The following is a 20,163-nucleotide window of genomic DNA, read 5'->3' as shown; positions in this document are numbered from 1 at the left end:
AATCTCACAACATAATATAATACAACACAACACAATATAACAAGCATAACATAGCACAACAGACACAATCTGAGACAAACAAATTTTTTAAATCATTCAAGCTCACCCTACTCCTTGTGAAAGCTAATCTAACCTAGCTAGCTAGCTAAATTCCCCTCTTGAATTTAATTAAAAGCACACCAACTATATATTGCAATTGCATCCTGTCGCGGGGTGTCGCGACGTCGTCTGGCGACGACGGAGGCTCCATGTCGTGCCTCCTGTTGTGAGGTGTGTTGTATAAAATTATGATTAAGATTTAGGAGTCGCCACCTAGTATTATAGTCACTAGGAACCTATGGTCTGCGAGAGTCTGAGTAAGGGACTGGTTATGCAAGGGGAAGACGCGTCACCCCCAGTGCACCCTACCTAAGGTAAGCTGCATTGTTGTTTGATTGTTTTTTCTAAGTCGGGTTGGTCTTTTTCTAAGGTTCAAGGCAGACCTCTCTTCATGAGAGAGTCTCTACCTTATCGGGTTAAATCCTAACCGTTCTAAAGACTGAATTTTTTTAGCATCACATTTATTTACATCTTGTATCTTTAATATTTGAGGGTGTACTTTATCGTGTAATTTTACACCCCACAAATATTAAAGTCTACATCTAGACCCTTAAAAAAATATTAGAAAAGGTTTTTGACATTTTGGCCAAATCCTAATGGATAATCATAAATTGGTTACGATATCCATTTTTTTTTAAAAAAGATGAAATTTTTGTTTTTACGAAAAATACGCTTGAAAAATTTTAGGATTTGGCCATATGCAGCAAAATATTTTTTTTTTCAAAAATGTTTTTGCCTTTTTTTTTTTGAAATATTTCGAAGAAAACCGGGTATTTTAATACTGGATTTATATTTTACAGTGTAAATATACAATCCGATATTGTGCACAATTGGTAGAAAAATATTTGAGAAAATCACAAATTTTTTAAAATTATTTTTGAAAATTTTTGGAATTTTTTTGATTTAAAATAATATAATATAATAATATATAATATTAAATGTGGGTTGGGCCGGCCCAGCTAACTGGGCCGAGCTCAGCCCTGGAAAGGTGGGCCAACATCGGCCCAAACTGGTTGGGCCGATCTCGGCCCAGAACATTTTTTCCTTTTTTTTTTGGGCCAGGCCGGACCATTTGGGTCCGGCCCAGGCCCGCATGGTTGCTGGTCCAACCCAACAACCATGCTAATTATTCATGCTGCATGCAGAAATGAATTCTGCATGCAACAGTCATGGCGAGGAAGGAGACGCAAAGCTGGGAGGAGGAGGTTGCCTGGCGTTGGTCTCGGTCGTGATGAAATGGTTTGGTCGGTGGCTCAGGGGGCGTTGGCTGAGGTGATGGTGGCCGGAGTCGGCTGTGGGGGGAAGACGAAGACGTTGCAGATGAGAGAGAAACGATGGAAGGAGGAGAGAGAGAGAGTCGCGGTGGCTGCTTGGTGGCTGGTTGGCTTCCTATGGTGGAGCTGGTGTTCGTGGTGGTGTATAGGCTGGGTTTATTGATATTCTCGCCGGAGAAGACAGCTGTGGCAGAGGTGGAAAGAGCTGCAGAGGGCTGACGGGGAAATAAGAAAAATGGAAATAGGGGGAGGCTGGTTTTTTATGATATTTGGACCCGAATTTCTCCTCCCTCAGGCCATCAACTCCGCCACTATTTATAGGCGGTGGAAGAGGGTAATCTTGTCTTCACCGGGGTAAAATTTTAGCCCTTGATTACCTTGGAAAGGATCCCAACCGTTGGTTCAAAGTAGCCTCCCTGAGTTGTCAAATCTGCAGGTAAAGGCTGCCTGAGTTGACCTCTTCACGCCGTCTCCGTGCTATCAATCATCCTGACCTGTACACATGGTGTTGTAGAGGAACTGCAGAGGATCCGTTTCGTGCAAGTTTGGTTAAATTCTGTGGATGTTTGGTGCATTAAATGCACCTCAAAAGTAGGCGGCCGGACAGTTTCTTTCGGGTAAAAGAAGAAGACAATGAACAGTAACCAAACGACGCGTCGTTTGGTGCTCTCTCTCTCTCTCTCTCTCTTTTTTTTTTTATGTAAAACGGCGTCGTTTCGGGCTTGAATTAGGAATTTTAACTTATTTTCAATTTAGTCCTCAAGCTTTCAATTGATTTCAATTGAACCCCTAATTGGCCCTAAACTTTTGATTTAATGCAATTAAGCCCCATGATGAACTTCAATTGTAGCCCCGTATTTACGCGACATTTGCAATATGGTCCTTGGTCTCGAAATTTGTCAATTTAACCCCTAATTGACCATTAAACTTTCAATTTTCTCAATTTTAGCCCCCGATTTTTGTCAATTAAGCCCCTAAAGTGTGGCGCCTCTTGCAAATTGGTTCCTGGATGCGAATTTTGTCAATTTAACCCCTAATTGACCCAAAAACTTGAATTTTCTTACAATTTTGCCCCTGATTTCAATCAATTAACTTGGTAAAAATTAAATTTGGTCTCTTAAAATTTCAATCTTCTCAATTAAGCCCAAATTAAGCTCCCAAACCTAATTTTTCACCAATTAACCCCCAAATAAAATTAATTTGACCCATTTAAAGTATAATTAAGTTCTTGCACTTAATTAAATTCTTCAATTAGACCCAAATTAATTCTTAAACATAATTGAAATTTAATTTGGCCCATGATTAAATCAAATTGGCCTATTAAAAATTTAATTATGTCATTGGACTTAATTTTTCACTAATTAAGCCCCAAATAAAATTAATTTGACCCATTTAAAGTATAATTAAGTCCTTGCACTTAATTAAATCCTTTAATTGAACAAAAATTAATTCTCAAACATAATTAAAATTTAATTTGGCCCATGATTAAATCAAATTGACCTATTAAAAATTTAATTATGTCCTTGAACTTAATTTTTATGCAAATTCATCCAATAATCATTTAATTTGACCTTGAATTTGCATTGTTTTCTCATTTTTTAGGCATAATGGGGTACAATTAGGTCTGGAATTTCCTCCAAAAATTGCAGCTCGATTCCCCGGCCTACTTTCTCCATATTTCTAGCCTTTATTTTATTTATTTTATTTTTATTTAAAAAAAAGTTATTTTTAGAAAATAACTCAGAATTGAGTTATGATACATCTAATGCACAAGAGCCACATAGAAAACAAGAACATGAACACTTGAACAGGTAGGAGATGTAGCATTTGTCGGTGCTTATGGCTTATAAGTACTTTGAATTCCAGGCAAAGTAATAAATGGAAAGATTGTAAGGATCTTACCAATCTTATCTTCATATGATGGATATTTGGTGAGGTCCCCGTTCTCTTTCAAACTTCTAATATCTCCTCGATAAAATCATAGAATTCTTTAGCTGGAGCTTATTTCTTCGACAACATTAATGGCCTCTGAAATCTACAGCAATATCGTCTTAATGGATTCACTGCACGTAGCTGGTGCAGATATTTGCACTGCCAGTTCAATTTTGTGGTGCCACTGATTTTGAAACATATGACATCATCAAAATGGTTATGGTCCTGTGTGCAAATAATGATCATCTTCAATGGCGTCTCTGGTCTGCTTTTTGGAAGAGAATTTTAAATTCAGTAGGTAACCCTTTTCTTGGCATCTTTAATATTCCATCTTCTTATGGATTATTTTATTGGAAAGTATCTTGACTTTCCACTTAATATCAATAAAAAAACAGTGGGGATGCACTTTTGGATTTTGTTTGAGAGAATATTAAGGGATTAATTGATTTATTTTGTAATAAATATAAGTTTTCATGTTTAATCTTTTATAAATATAGATTTCTTGTGATCTATTTATGATCAATCTAAAGTATAATATTTAGTTTTTTACGGGGACATTTGTGGAGTAGGTCACCATGTTAATATTTTTTTCTTTTATTATTATTTTTTTTTCTTCTATTCAAGATTTAATTTAAGATATTTCTTGAGCACTAAGGATTACACAAAATGCTCCATGTTTCTAAATCTTGTGGAGTAGGTATACCCAATGAGTGTGTATAAAATTTATAGCTCATATATATATATATATATGACTGATTATCCATTCGATATATTATCTTGAATGAACCCACAAGATCTTTAGCACATTCCTATTTAAGTACTTTTTTTTAATCAGCAAATAAATCGCATGGTTTTCAAGCAAAACAATATTGCATTTCTTCTTCTTTTATTCCTTATTGAGAAAAAGAAAAAAAGAAAGAAAAAAGGAATGCATGCTAGGTACCTTCAACTTCACTTGCTGTTGTTACTACTAGATGACACATGGAAATGTGTCTTGGTAATTACATAAAGAGAAAAGCCTTCATCTGAGTATATATGTTAACATTAAGAAATAATCCCTAAATTTGAGAGTAAATTATTTTAGTAATATGCAATGGCTTTATATTCACAATACTATTTTTTTAAAAAATATTGAGATAATATTTTTTATTTTTTAAAATTTATTTTTTATATCATTACATCAAAATCATGTAAAAACATCAAAAAAAATATTAATTTTAAGTAAAGAAAAAAAAAAAAAAAAGATCAATTCTTTTTAAAAGTATTTTTGAAACGCAAAACCAAATATGCTTTAATAAAAAATTTTAACCCAATATAAAATGAAAAAAAAAAATATCATCACCTAATTTTTGTACAATATAAAAAAATTCATATCAATTTATTTATTTTTTATAGTATGAAAAAAATCAATAAGATAAAAGTAAAAAAAATTAAAGAGGAAAAAAACTTAAAAATATATATTGGAAATATCTTAAAAGGAAAAAAATTAAAGGTAATGAAATTAGTTGCCGGTGTGTTGGGTGCTGCTCTTCAATGCACTATTCATGGTGCTACTGTAGAAAATACTTTATTTAAAGATGGTGATGATGCAAATACATTCCGTACTTTTAACCCAACTCAAATATCTTTACATTTGAAAATATTTTTTGTTATTGAATCTGCATAACGCAGACCAATATACTAGCTATTATATTATTACATAATGATTATTTTTAAAAATATTTTTTAATAAAAAAATATATTGAGACAATATTTTTTTATTTTTAAAATTGATTTTTTTATATCATCAAATTAAAATAATACAAAAATAATAATAAAAAATATTAATTTGAATTAAAGAAAAAAATAAAAAAAATTAATTTTTTTTCAAGCATTTTTGAAGCGCAAAAACAAATATCATTTAATAAGAAAATTCAACCCAACTTCAAATGAAAAACAATTATCATCGCTCAACTTTTATATAATATAAAAAAATTCCCATTAATTTATTTTTTCCTTACCATATGAAAAAAAAAATTAAATAAGAGAAAAAAAAAATAAAAAGGCAAAAAAATGAAATTGAAATTATCTAGCGGCCCAACCAAATCCAATAACGTTGGGTCTGACTACCCACCCTGATCTAAGGTCGTTGGGTTTGACTGCGAAGCCAGACCTAGCGGCACTTTTTGATTAATTAACATAAAAGACAATGCCTCCCAAGTGCTACAGTATCGTCCATAGACTAAACATTTTATATCAATGTGATCCATAATATAATGAGTATATGTCCACAGTATCTGAAGGAGTGTTTTCATAATGCAAACACTTTATGTTTATGTGTGGTCCACAATATAAATACTTTATATCTATAATGTTTGTACAATACCTAACAACATTAAATTTAGCTGTCTAGCCAGACCTAATAATGTTGGATTTGACAGTCAAAACAAATCCAACAACACTTTTTGATTAATAAATAGAAAAAACAATCCCATTAAAGCGTTACTACACTGTCCACAACACAAATATTTTGTATCTACAATGTCATCCTAGGTACAATGAATCTATATTTACAATACAAATACATACACTGCATTTTTCTCACACGTTTTAAAATATAAAATATAGTATAATAATGGTTCCAAAATCACTGGAAATCTTTTGCAGTGCATTGAATTATCTCAACAACCCACTGTATTGCTTTTGGTACATGATGATAGCAGAGGACACTAGATGATTCGGACAGACATAGCCGGGTTCAAGGTGAATAATAGTCTTTGTGTAAAATTATATATATATATATTAGTCTTGAACAACCTTTCATTTTGTATTTTAGGTTTTGTTTTTAGCAGAGATAATTTTTATTTCATAAAATATAATTAATAAATATATATTATTTATTCTTGAAAGTTTTTATTAAACGGAGGGCCATGGAGTAATGTTCAAATCGCCAGGCCAGATCTTGATTCAGAATTAAAGCTCATATATAGTGATTCTTGTGTTTCACGTCAGTAGGACCTAATTCGATATGAAGGAGTTAATGAGTTCTGAGCAGCTGCCTCTGTAGTTAGAAAATTGCAGCTACGACCACTCAGATCTTGAATAACTCAATACCCGTAGATTTTGGTTTGTTGCATGCGGGCCTGAGAGTTTGAATCTTTATTACTTAATTTGTCGAATTACTTCATGGAGGTAAATTTTAAATCTTTGAACATCAATGTGCTGGTAAGAGAAATGAATGCAATGTCCTGAGGAATAATTACACCATCCAACCAGTACTGGTGTGCTAGAAGAAATTCTCATTTTAGGTGATGAAATTCTCAGTTTACTCAAGGAGCAGTTTTAGGCTGGTTTACAAGGCAAGTGCATAGTGCCTAGAGTATGACTACATTCTCTCTTTCATCTTCGGCAATATAGATATATGCTCGAGTTAATATGAATCCATTTCTTGGATCTCACCGAAAAGCTTAAGGTTTTTCGACAGGATACGCTGTCACTCCATCTCACCATACTGTATTTCGAAAGTTCTCAAGTTGTTCTTGCAACACAGTTTTCTAATGCCTAGCTCCCATCATATATAGTTGTCAATAGGCTACTGAAGAGTTGCTTATGATCACATGTTAAGATTTCACAGTTGATTTATACCAATTTTTCCATCTAGAGTTTGAGATTGAACCTGAGATTTGGCTTTTTTTAATGAGCATGAACTAGGTAGGAGCTTTTCTTGAGGTCCTACCTTCTCCCTTGATTCTAGTTATCAAAACCGAGGCTGTCATTTTACTGATAGAGATTAAAATTAGCAGTTTCAAACAGAAGGAGCGACTATTCATTCAGAAGTTATTGAGAAATTCAACACAAAGTGAAACTAATGTTTGTTAATGAGGAAGCCAAGTAGTCTACAGTCTTCTAACGTTTCCTTGACAACAGATATGCAAAAGCCGGAGCAGATCTCTAGACAATTACAAACTAACTTACAGCTTCAGGGATACTAGCCCTAATTAACTCTAAAGAAAAAAAGAAAGATGAAAGCGAGATTTTCTAGCATTTTTAGCGAGTTCTGAGTTCACTTTCATCTTTGTCAGGCAGAGTCAATACCCGAACCTATAACCCTTGCAGGGTGGTGAAAATGCCCTTTCACTACTAGCTAACTGCCTTGACAGATACCACCAGGCAAGGATGATATAAGGTGCGTTCTTGACTTAAATATGTTTCGGAATAATTTGGCCAAAAACATATAGCATGTAGGATTTCCTAACCTTATGTGAGGCCTTTTATTCAAGGATTGTCACACATTACTGCAGCCTTAATCCTTTCAACTGTGCACTTAATTAGACTGTTTACAGTTGCTACTGATCCAAGCGAAAGTTTCGCTGATGGGACTGAATCCACTAAAATCTGAAAAGCAACAGTCAACAGAGAGCCGCCGGACCCGACATCGAGAATTCCTGCAGGGCCATATCCTGGTCCATCAGGGAGAATAGCAAAACCTGATGGAAGCAGAGAAACATAATCTGGGTCTCCACCACTTAGGACTATATTCATGGCCGAAATGTCCACTGGTGCGTAAATCACATATGAGCCTGTAGAATCAGTGCAGCTCTCTTGTAAGATCAGCATGTTGCTCTGGCTTGAATTTGTACTCTGCAATTTATTTTTTATGTCAGCAATGACATGATTCTGAAATAAGATATCTGAAGAGGGGACACACGCGAGCGCGCACGCACAATCATGTTTTGGCAACTCACATTGACACGGAGCAAGGAGACACAGTTTCCGGGATCATGTCCATTAGCAATATGAGCCATTTCTTGAACTTGGCCACCATTTGAAAGGATATCCCACTGTATGCAAAGATAAGAAGTTTACTTTGAGAAGAAACTTAAACCTTGAATTCATTGAAATTACTTTAGCTACTGATAGGAAATTGGGCTTAAAAGCTACATGAAACTAAAACCTTGATTTCATATACCTCACTTCGATGGTTCTCATCCTTAAGGAAATCAAACACCTTCTTGGATGGAACAGGAATCCAGAAGGAAGTCGCTGCGCTGAGCACAATACCTGGAGGCCTGCCTGGATCATCCACACTCTTTCGAGTCATTACTCTCACATCATCAGAGCCAGTTGCAGACAATGTTGTCCAAGGATGTGCAGTAGAAGCACCAACTCCAGTGCAAAAGCTCATCACCATTCTCTCAGCCAGCTTCAGAATACTTTTCCTCCCTTCAGGGGTTGTTATCACTATTGAGAAGAAAGATTGATCGAGGTGTTATGCCATCAGGATAAAATCCAAATGAGCACACCCCTTCAGCTCTATGAAACTAGCTAAAGGAGAAAGATGAAAATACATTACCACATAGATCTCCAGTTGGAATGTTAATAGCCATTGAACTTGCAAGACGTTCGCATTGTCGATCTAATGTTCCCACCCAACGCCTTGCTCCGAAAGCAAGACCAGAATTAACAAGGGGTCTGTATATATTGTGAACAGACCTGTCGTCCACTTCAGTGTGCTCAACCCAAACGACCTTCACAATCATGATCTATGGTCAAATGATGATTTTGACAATTATATTTGAGGGCGGAAGTAAGACCTTGAAAGTGATGTTCAAGTGAGAGTTATTACCTTGGAATAACCATTTGGCAATTCTTGGATCAAGCAACCTGATGACCTTCTTCTACATTTAGACATCAGACTAGGGCGTAAACTGTCCAAAGAAACGTCTACCACTGCCCAAGTCCCATCGGTATGCTGTTTACAGTACCTCACAAAGTAATTTTCTCTAGTAGGAACAAGTGGGGAAGGGACTTGGAACTCAGCTGTCATCTGTGAAAGCAATGATAGGTATGTTGAGAAGTAGAGCCAAATGGAAATGCTGATTATCATGCATGGAGAAGTTACCATTTCATTCACAAAAAGGTCAATAGATCCATATCAGTAGATTAAGGAATTTGAAAATTTGTTTATACCACTTGCAATGCTCCATTATAGTTCCCTGCCACTCCTGTTGATAGGACTTCCAGGGTCATTGCTCCTGATACAATACCGCAGAAAATAGTTGACCATTGATTCTGCAACCAAAGTTTTCATCTCATACAGTTAGTTAGGAACTACAAAACTTCCGACGCTCCAGAAGTGAGCTAAATTGCCATAGTTAAATTCTATGTCTCATATTCAAATCTTTAAATTCTAGTGTGATGATTTAGAGACCTTATTTTGTTAGGTCCCAACCAATCTTCAAAAAAATATCGCAAATATATACGGATCTATATACTATGAACAAGAAAGAAACCTACCACATCCATGAGAATTTCAACAAGATTAACATGACTCATGATAACAACTGCGGATTCCCTTGAAGCTTCAGATCTCATTCCTAAAGGTCTTGGTCCAATTCCCCTAGTGAAAGTTCTCAAATATTCCTCTTCATTGAGAACCTCGGTATTGTTCTCTCCTTGAATCCACAAGGGTTCTCCGGCCTGAGCCTTTCTCATTAGTTCCTCCATTGCCGCAACCGCGACTTCAACTATCATCGGTTTGTCTGCCTCAGTAGGTCCAGTAACTGCTGATCCAACTAGAGCAGTAGCTCCAAACATGTCCCCTACGAAGCCCGAATGTGCCCCATAATTGCTAACTCCGAGATCAAGAGACCGGGATGGTAAATGACGAGAAAGGTTGGAAAGAGAAGACAAAGGCTTGCCAACATACTTGGCAGCAATTCCAGATATCCTGTCAATCTGTAACTAAACAACACTTATGTTAAAAAAATTGTTTCAAGGGAATATAATTTTTGAACTCATGAGACTAATAGAAGTTTAGTTTTTGTAACCTCTTCTCTAAGGCGAGCATTCTCAATTCTCAAATGCTGCTCATCAAAAGACATCTCACCAAGAGCAGCTGGACCACCACAGCTAGGGCATGAGGCACTGCTTAGGGCTTCCTTGTACCTATTGTTCTCCATACGAAGCTTTTCATTCTCAGCCTTGAGAATTGAATTCTCACTGCGTTCATGTTGCGCCTACAAAATGAAAAGAATGATTAACAATATCTATAAGCCTGTAAGCTATATTCTAGATTTTTTTTTTTTTGAAAAAGAGCATATTGCAAACCAAAATTAAAATTGATTAATTTGATAAAAAAAAAAAGGGCTTTAATTATTTGCAGGTACAACTAATTATAGCTTTACATTGCTGGAATGGGAAATGATTTTTTTTTTCCTAAAGGGAAAAATAAAATTTGTGATATTATTAAACGTGGGAAGTTAATGCTTACCAAACAATAATATTATGAAGATTAGAGAAAATATAGAGGATGCCTGAAATGTAGTAGAAGCGTTACCTTCATTTGAGTACGCTTGTTTTGGAACCAAAATTTGACTTGCAATGGCTCCAGTCCTAGCTCGCGGCTGAGCTCCTTCCGCTGCTTGTCGTCCGGATGAGGGCATTCCTTGAAGAAACTAAGTAAAAAAAAGTTCATAAATTAACCACCAAAAATCTTAAATTGCAAAAAAAAAAATAAAAAATAAATCAATTAGCATGATCCATGTATCGTTGCGAAATCAATATGAGTGAAGACGGATGTTGCTTACGCTTCCAGTTCTTGGATTTGACGCTGCGTATGGCGATGATAACGCTTCTTTTTGGGGCGTTGGCCGCTGGGATCCTGATCATCACCGGAGGGAGCTTCCATAGTTTCGGTGCCGGATTTGGTCTCATAGTCATCATCTTTGAGCTTGCTCAAGTCGTTTTCAGAGCTTTTGGGAGTCATATCAAGCATATGGTGGCTATCAAACATGTTTGGAACGTTTTTATAAATCCTTAAGAGTTCAAGCTAAGTTGTACTTGCAATCTGCCAAAAATAAAATCATAAATAAGTAAATAAAAGATGAACTCCCTGGATATGGCATGCTAAAAGAGCGAGTGAATCATAGAAGGAAAGAAAAGACTATTTGAGGAAAGCTTTATTGATAAGAAACATTAATGAATTAAAAAAAAAGACTACAAGGAGGGATAAAAGGAAAATAAGGTTGAATTGTCTGTATAATAAATGTTATATAGACTTTCTAGGGCAAGGTGAACTGTATTCCACCCAGCCATAGCTGTAATTATTCGTGTACATGCATCATTATAGGAGAAGGCTAGTGACCAGAGAAGCGAGTTAACACCTCTCTGCCCCTCTCCCTCTCTCCAAAGAAAGTGTTTCGCGTTCATTCAAGAAGGATGTTGCTTCAAACGTTTTCTTTAACCTTTGCTTAAGCATTCTTGAGTGAGTAAAATATCCCCGCCCCCTTTTAAGTATAAAAGATAAAGATATTCGAATCACGCAGGTATTTTTTCCCTTCAAAATCCATTTTAGAAGGCATGTATATCTTTCTCTCACATACAAACCCTCAGAAGCATCTTTATCTCTCTCTCTCTCTCTCGTTCTCCCGAGGAGATACACATGATATGCGGGGTTGGTTTCAGTAGTAGATTCTCTCAAGCTGTGTGAGCAAAAAAGGGAAAAACTATAAGATTATTACCAATAGTAATAGAGCAGGAGTGACCAGGGTGTTAAGGTCTGTCTATCCAAGAAAGTCTTGAGTCCTTTATAGATTATACGTGTCAAAAGATTGGAATTGAGAAGAAAAGAAAGAAATAAATAGAAAAGAAACAAGTCCTAAGCATAGAGAGTTGCCACAAAGTGGACCTCTTTTGAGACTGACAAATTAACAAATTTCAACGCAAAAAATTATCCCGGCTATAACTCCCACCAAGATCTAAGTCAATCGATAGCAGTTGATCTTATCCCTGCAAAAATGAAAACCATGAACAGAAGAAAAGAAAGTTGAAGGAAAAACGTTGGACATATAAAACTGAAAATGAGAGAATCTTGTTGTGATGAGAAATGAAGTGTTTAGAAGACAAGGTGTGCATAAGCATATTATATTACTACTCACCAAAATATAGAAGCGTTTAATTGTTTTGAAGTTCTATATGGAAACGAGGGTTAGGTTTGTATGTGAAGAGGTTTTGGGTCTCTAAAAAACCAGGTTTGAAGGCTACAGAAGTAGTTTTTTGGCTGGTTTTGGAAGACAAACCCTAAGTTCTAATGAGGGTTTTAAGATGACTGACTAACTATGTTGGGAGAAAAGAGGGCACATGGTGAGAGACAAATGGAAGGGCAAAGGAGGAGATAAGTTATAATGCTTTGAAGAAGGTGAGAACGGGAAGAAGAAAGGGAACAAGTGGTGAGGCTGTGGCATCAGAGGAGTAATTGCAGAGCGCATAGAGAGGGTGTACTAACATTTATGGTGGGAGAGACTTGTAAATGCGAGATTTTAAGAGAGAGAGAGAGAGTTATGATAAGTATTTCTCGTTTAAATTTCCTCTCGATGTATGGTAGTGTGTTGGAAGTGGGCGCGGAGTGACTGATGTTGGGATCAAAGGAGGGAGAGAGAGAGACAGTTGTGATCAGTCATTAAAAGATTCAAGTGTAGTTTTATTTAAATTTTTAGTGTAAGAGATTGATTGTTACGGGAAAAAGTATAGGTATTTTTAAAACTCTTTACATGAGAGGTAATTAAACTGTGCTATATATAATTTGAATACGATTTAAAAGTACTAATGAGTTTTTAAATGATAGTTTATTTATGGTCTAGAATAAAAAATTATGCTCATGAATAAATTTGATATTATGAATTTATTATGAGCTCGTATACTCATATAAATTTTTGTGGAAAGAATCCATGTGGGAGCTTTTACAGAGTTCACCTATCATGAAACACGAAAGAGTTTTCTACTACTTATATTTTGTGGTGAAAAATACTTTCAATTAAAATTAGTGAATATCTAAAATAATTTTGAGAATTTTCTAGTTAGCTTTTGGTATTTAAATATTAGTCTACTTGTAGGTCCAATATTTATATCAGAATGTTGATTATTAATTATCATGAATTAAAATTTTTAATGATTATTAAAATATTGGCTAAGTTCTCATGAATTCAATAAACTGATTATTAAATCTAAAAGTGCATACAAATGTATTTTTTGAATTTTGTGTGTGTGTGTGTAATGCTAAATCATATCATATATTTTTATATATTTTTTAATCAAAATATAATTCTTATTTTTTAAGAGATTTAGTCATATGCATGGAAACAAAAACTATTTTTTTGTATTTTTTTTAAGGAAAGAAATTACTTTGAATTTCTTGGATTTTTTTAAGGCTTTGTCTGACTAAGCGCTAAAGTAAAAAGTAATTAAAAACTAAGGGAAAAACATTAGATTGTGTTTGTCAAACACACTCTTATCCAGGAGATGAGCTGATTGGACCTAAAACCCTAGTTCAACCCAATGCTATTAAGTCTGATATGGGTGCCAGAACCTAACTCTATTGGGTTTGGTTTTTTCTAATTAAAGAGCATTGGATCTGTCATGACCATATACTTAAAAAATTCTTTATACTTTTAAAATTGTTTTATATTTTAAAAAATTATTAAATGCTAAATAATATACTAGTAACATTTTATTGCTAGTTTGTATTCATTCAGGTAATACCTCAATCTTTTGTTATAAATTGTGCACGAACTTTTAATTTATCTTCCATAAAAAATACATTTCTCTTAATATCTTAAGAACTTTAGATAGATGCACCTTATTTACCTCTTTTGTGTTAAGTACCAAATATATATTTAATTTTTTTTTTTTGGTAGCATTAAGGGCAAGCCCTAATCCAGATATCCTTTAACTCCAATATAACAGGAGTCTAAAATATCAAACTTATGAGTTATGTATAATTTACTGCTATAATTTCATTTAATCTAGACAGCACAATAATATTTCATCATCACAAAAGGCATAATAAATGCAATCAAACTTGTATGTTTAGACAATGTTTAATAATATAAAGATGCCTTGAGCTGGTTTCTCGAATCATTGTTTCCATTCAAAGCTATGCACTATGCAAATTGTATTATTTTTCAAATCAACATAAATTAATTTTATAGTGCCCTAATTCAGATTACATAAAGGTTGTGTTGTTGTCACAATGAATAGAAGATGACGATTTTCCCTTTACGAAGTATTTTGTTTGGTATGAAATTGATACTGTATTGTATCCCTCAATCAATAGCAAGCAATGAATAAAAAGTCTGTGGCCACTAATAGTGGTCCATATTGTTTTTATGCAGAAACTAATGAATGGAATCATCAATTAATATTTTGTAATTAATCATTTTTACTTAGTTTTGTTCACAAGGGTGAAATCCGTTGTAATTTGTGTTTGATATTATGTTTCAGAAGTGTTTTTTAAAAAAATTAATTGTTTTTAAATTAATTTTTTTTTTGATATTTTCATATTTGATGTGCTAATATCAAAAATAATTTATTCATTTAATATATTTTTTTTTAAATAGAATACTAGATGTGTGGCCATGGCCTCCCGGACCCATTTAAGCTTATTGTTTTTATGATCCAGGCATGTCACGCCTTTCTTAGCCCTTCTCTTTTCTTAAAAATGAAATTATATCTTAAAAATGATTTTTTAAAAAAAATAAATGGTTACAATTAATAATATTTAAAAACATTATTTAATATTTATTAAATTACATTGGATTTAATTATATTTTCAAGTTTTTTTAATAATTATAAATGAAAATAATATGCACAATTTCTCAAAAAAAAAAAAAGAAGAAGAAAGAAACTGGCATTCGAATAATATTATTAAATGAGATTAAAATTTATATTTTGTTATTTTTTTATTCTACATTTTTAAATTGTTTCCTCCAATTAATTATCCTTTTATCTTTTTTCATATAATAGCATAAAATAAATTGAGATGATAAGTTTTCTTGGTTTAATGTTATTTTACAGATCATGATGAATTTTTACATGAAAATCATGTTTTTGATAAAAAAAATATCTTCAAGAAAATAATAATTAATAAAAAGACATTTTTGGTTAAGGATTTTTTTTTCTCTTGCATTTAAACTATTTGAATCTTGATGAGTTTCATTTTAGTTGCTTTACTCTTTTTTTTCCAAAGACAAATTGTCGTTGATATAAAAAGTTATGCTATTGTTAAATAAAAGAAAATGCATAAATAAGAAGAGGGTATTTTAATTTCAAAAATATATTTTTTTACTCTAGAATCTAAATCATTGAATTACTTTAAAAAATTTATTCTAACAACCATACAATTAAAATAATAACCAAGAAAAATGAGAAAACAAAAAAACAATTAACCAAGATAAAATTGAAAAACCTACTTAAAAAAAAAAAAAATATATTCAATTTGGTTCGAGTTTGATTTAAATCCTCTAAAACCATTCAAACCAAAACAACCCGAATTAGTTCAATTTGAGCCCCTAATGTTTAAACCAAATTAGGAAACCAGGTATAAAAGGTCTTTTTTAAACCCTTATTCCCTCTCACCTCCCACAACCAATCAACTACCCTAAACTAGATTATCTCCTTTCTTGCAATCTCTCCTCTCCAATCTTCCTCTTCTCTCACGCAAGTCATAACCTCCCCCTTCCATCTCCTTCTCTTATCTCTTTTCTGTGTCTCTAGTATCTTAAAGTTGGTGCACCCTTTCTCTTTCATGTAAGTTTCTTAATCTTGAATTCTTGATGTTTTTTGTGGCCTAAAACTATAAGTAATGTTAAACATGTTGTGATTAAGGTTGTTAAACCAAGGAAAACATGAATTATTTGATATGTTTGTGTTTTAGAGGTGGTTAATGTAAATTTGTGATTTGGTAGAATTTTGACTTGATTTCTTACCATCCATTTGGTGTGAGAATAGATTTAACCTTTTTATGCTCAATTTGAACATCTATTAATCCATCCCTAAAGTTTTGCAAATCGTGAATCTAGGTAGTGGGCAAGAATTAATAAGATTTTAGGTATTAAGGGTAGATTTTAAAATCAAAATAGTGGGCAATAACTAGATTTTTCATCACTATATCAAATAGAATAACAAGAATTCATAACTTGATTGTTGTTTCCATCTTGTGCATAATGCTTTTATATGACAATTTTTTTCACCACCAACTTGATTTTGGATATTTAAACTCATATTTTATCAACAATTATTATGAAATAGAAATATCACAACTTATAATTTTAAATTTTTTGAATTACACTATTGTTAAATTATGAATTTTATTGAATTGGAACTTATTGGATTACACTACTATCAAACTGTTATTGAATTATACTATTGTGAAGTTATGAGTGTTATTGAATTATAATTTGTTAGATTACATAGGTTAATTCAAAAGGAAATCAAATAAAGATAGAACCTCCTAATTTAAGGATAGGAAAATTCTAGATTATTGATAAAGTTCTTAAAAAATTCACATTATTATGTTGAGATTTTTTGGTTAATTATATGTTAGGTCATCTATTTGTTTGTGTGTTGGATTTTGTTACCTCTGCTTATGATAATTTGATGGGACATAATCATTTATTGGGTGCCTTCTTTTTTTTTTTTTTTTAATCCTTAGGTTTTTTTCTTTCATTCTTCTTCAAAGTTATTAACTCATCTTTTTTCTAATATAACATCTAATTGTACAGTTGTCTTATGGTTTCACTTGTCATGTTTAATAATAATAAAAAGAGACCATGTTTGGTTTATCTAGATTGTTGATGCCATTTTACTTCATAAATCATTCTTGTAATCCATTCTTCTTCTTATTAAGTTTAATGCCTTGATTCCTAAATAAAATATTGATTGTTACATATTGTTGTTGAAGGTTATGGAAGGAAGAAACATTGGTGTGAGTTATGACAATAATAAGATGAATTATAACTTTACATGAATGCATTAGAATTTCTTATTGAGACTTCTTACCATTTTCAATTTAGATGAATTGTTTTTGCTTTTTTTTTTTTTTTACTTGATACATTGATTGCAAGTTTTACCAAAGATAATTGTTCTTATACTTTTTCTCGCATTATTTTGAATACTACAAAGTTTTGTTTGACACTATATTCTCATTCGAATTTTCTATCTATAAATTTTTTAATTTTAATTTAACTAGTTTTTTTTCATGATTGCCTATAGATATTTTATGAAGAAAATGGTCTAGAGTTTCTTTCATTGTTGAAAAACTAAATTAAGAATTTTGGATTTTATTCTTATTTGAATATAGTGTATTAAGAAGGTTGATTGATATTGTATCAAGAAGGTTGATATTGGATTTTGGCTGCCTAGACTATTTTCTCATTGGAATAGTTTTGATTTTATTGTAAATAATGTTCCATGATTATTAAACGAACAAAGAAAAACAAAAAAAAAGACAAAAAAGCCCAAAATAATTGGACAATTTCAATTGGCTTTATTCATCAATAAAAACCCCAAAAAGGTAATATATATATATATATATATATATATATATATATATTTTATTGGTTTCTTACCTAAAAATTGTACTGAACTAAATTAAAATCGATCAATTTGGTCTATTTTCCGATTTGGTTTGGTTATGAATCGAAACAAAATTGGTTTGATTGTTTAATTTAATCCAAAATCAAATCAAATTGAAAATGATCACCTAATATGAATAGTGAAGCATCACTTTTTTATTTTTTTCATGTTATTTTTTTTAATCCTACAACTTTAAAAATTGAGTTTTTGGAGTCCCAAAACTTGAACTCTAGTTTTTTGATCACAAAATATGTTACAATAGGAGATAGGTCACTGACCATGATTTTAAAAAAAGTAGGAGCGAACGACAGATCACTCCCTCTCATGTAAAAAAAAAAAGCACAAGCTTGGGCCTTTTGTATTCCTAGCCTCTTTTTTTTCTTTTTTTTTTTCCTTTTTTTTCCCTTTTCTTTAATTGTTTTCATTTAAATAACAATTTATTGTCTTTCTCTTTTTTCTTGAACTATTTAAATTTGCTTTGTTTTTTAAATAATGATCGATCTTATATTTTTTTAGTTAGAAGATATTTCAAAGAGATTAGTTTGATTTCTCGTGAACTTTCTTCCTTTTATATTTTATATGAATTATCTTTATTTGAATGAATGTTTTTATAAAAATATAAATGATTTGCTATTAGCAACTACAATTACCCATTACCATAAAAAGAATAAAAACATTTAAAATAAAAAGGATAGTCCATGTAAAACATTATACTTTTATCTTTTAGTTCTTCCTTGAAAATTAGCTTCCTATTTTAATATTTAATTACTCTTAACAACTATTTTTAGATTTATAAGTTCTTATATTTCTTAATTTATTTGATAAAGCAGAGACAATATCTTTTTATTGCTCAATTAAAAACATTATGATACATGAAAACATACATACATATATATATATATATATATATATATATATAATGTAATTATTTTGTTCTTTTTATGTTAGGAATTAACTTAAAATCCTAGGTTGTTTTTTTTTTAATTAGTATTAACAATTATTTTATAGTTTATTAATCTATATTTGTTTTAATTTATTTCATAAGTATAAATAATATCTTTTTGTTTTTTATTTTAAAAAATCATCATATAATAAAATCATAAACGTAAGAATGATATATTTTAAATTAAAATTGAACTTGAAATTCTACTGCGCGATGTAGGTTTTAAATCCAGTATTCTACAAATTGAAAACATAACCTAACATTATGTTATCAAGTTACAATTCATCAGTTTCATTATTATACTCTACTTTTCTTTTTCTTTTTTCATCCCTTTAAAGTAGTTCGATGGTTTGCATTCTTTTTTCACGCAACTATATGAACACTTTTCTAGGAAATTTTAACTTGAGTAATTAATGTTATTCTACCAAAAATAAGTTTTTGGAATCTAGTTGCAGAATAATATCAATGAATACTTAATATATATATTTATAGGAAAGTTGAGAAGAAGTAGGAGGCTTAACCTATTAGTTATTCAATCCTTTTCTATTTATATATGTATGACAATATATAATAGTAAAGGTAGAGCTCATAACACTAGAATAGTGCCTAAAATATTTTCTATTATACATTCTATAATATATCCCATCAAGTCGAGGGTGGAGGATCGACTCGAAGGTTGAAGCGAAAAGTAGTAAAATAAGCAATAGAAAGTGGTTTAGTGAAGACATTTGCAAGTTGATCCTAGAAGGAGATAAAACAAATCTGAATCTCTTTGCAGCCCTATCTTGTACAAAATGATAATCAACCTCAACATGTTTTGTAAGAGCATGAAAGATAGGATTCACAGATAAATAAGTAGCACCAAGATTATCACACCGAATGGTAATAGCAGAATGAGAAGGGATTTGTAGATCTATCAATAAATACTGAAGCTAGATAACCTTAATAGTGTCATCTGCTAATACTTTATACCCATCTTCAGTAGAGGAGCAAACAATTGTATGTTGCTTACTTGATTTTCATGAAATTGGTGTTTGACCAAATAAAACAAGGTAATCACTCGTAGATTTACGATCATCAATACTATTTTCCCAATTTGCATCTATAAAGCCATGTAACGCAAAAGATGAACTATATGTAAGCTATAGGTTGTCGTACCCTGAAGATAACGCATAATGCATTTAACGGCAGCCCAATGAAAATCTAGTGGAGTGGTCTCGTAAAGGTGAGTTATTGAAGAACACCCATGATTTGATGAAACCATGTAGGATCACAAAACAATAGATCTGATAATATAGTAACTTTAGAGGTAGAGATAACAGTATCAATATATTTACAAGAAGTCATATCAACCCAAGTAAGGATGTCAAGAATATACTTATGTTGTAATAACATCAGACCCATACCAGTGGACTGAACCTTAATACCCAAAATATAATAAATGACACCAAAGTCAAGAATCTTGAACTTTGAGCTCAACAACTATATTAGGTGGTGAAGCATAGTAAAGGTACTACCCGTAAG

General features: G+C 32.1%; 1 protein-coding gene across 6 annotated transcripts; it reads right to left on the bottom strand.

Annotated features, from left to right (window-relative positions):
- Positions 1-7,109: 7,109 nt before the first annotated feature.
- LOC118035843 (homeobox-leucine zipper protein PROTODERMAL FACTOR 2) lies at positions 7,110-12,552 on the bottom strand. 6 transcript variants are annotated; one of them, XM_073412447.1, is made up of 12 exons: positions 12,224-12,549; positions 11,990-12,074; positions 10,874-11,133; positions 10,624-10,741; positions 10,115-10,303; positions 9,582-10,022; positions 9,255-9,356; positions 8,911-9,111; positions 8,638-8,812; positions 8,254-8,525; positions 8,030-8,125; positions 7,110-7,925 (listed from the first exon to the last, which is right to left on the bottom strand). In XM_073412447.1, the coding sequence occupies exons 3-12, from the start codon at positions 11,077-11,079 to the stop codon at positions 7,560-7,562; spliced, it is 2,166 nt and encodes a 721-aa protein (XP_073268548.1). In that variant the 5' UTR covers positions 11,080-11,133; positions 11,990-12,074; positions 12,224-12,549; the 3' UTR covers positions 7,110-7,559. The 6 variants fall into 6 exon arrangements, with proteins under 6 accessions (XP_073268548.1, XP_034897385.1, XP_073268549.1 ...); XM_035041494.2 differs by having other exon boundaries at positions 11,974-12,074; positions 12,224-12,548; XM_073412448.1 differs by having other exon boundaries at positions 12,038-12,074; positions 12,224-12,548.
- Positions 12,553-20,163: the final 7,611 nt, after the last annotated feature.

The sequence above is a fragment of the Populus alba genome, chromosome 11, assembly GCF_005239225.2.
Source record: "Populus alba chromosome 11, ASM523922v2, whole genome shotgun sequence".
In the NCBI taxonomy this organism is placed as follows: Eukaryota; Viridiplantae; Streptophyta; class Magnoliopsida; order Malpighiales; family Salicaceae; genus Populus; species Populus alba.
Note: the sequence above shows the minus strand (reverse complement) of the source record. Positions and strands in the feature narration are given on the sequence as shown.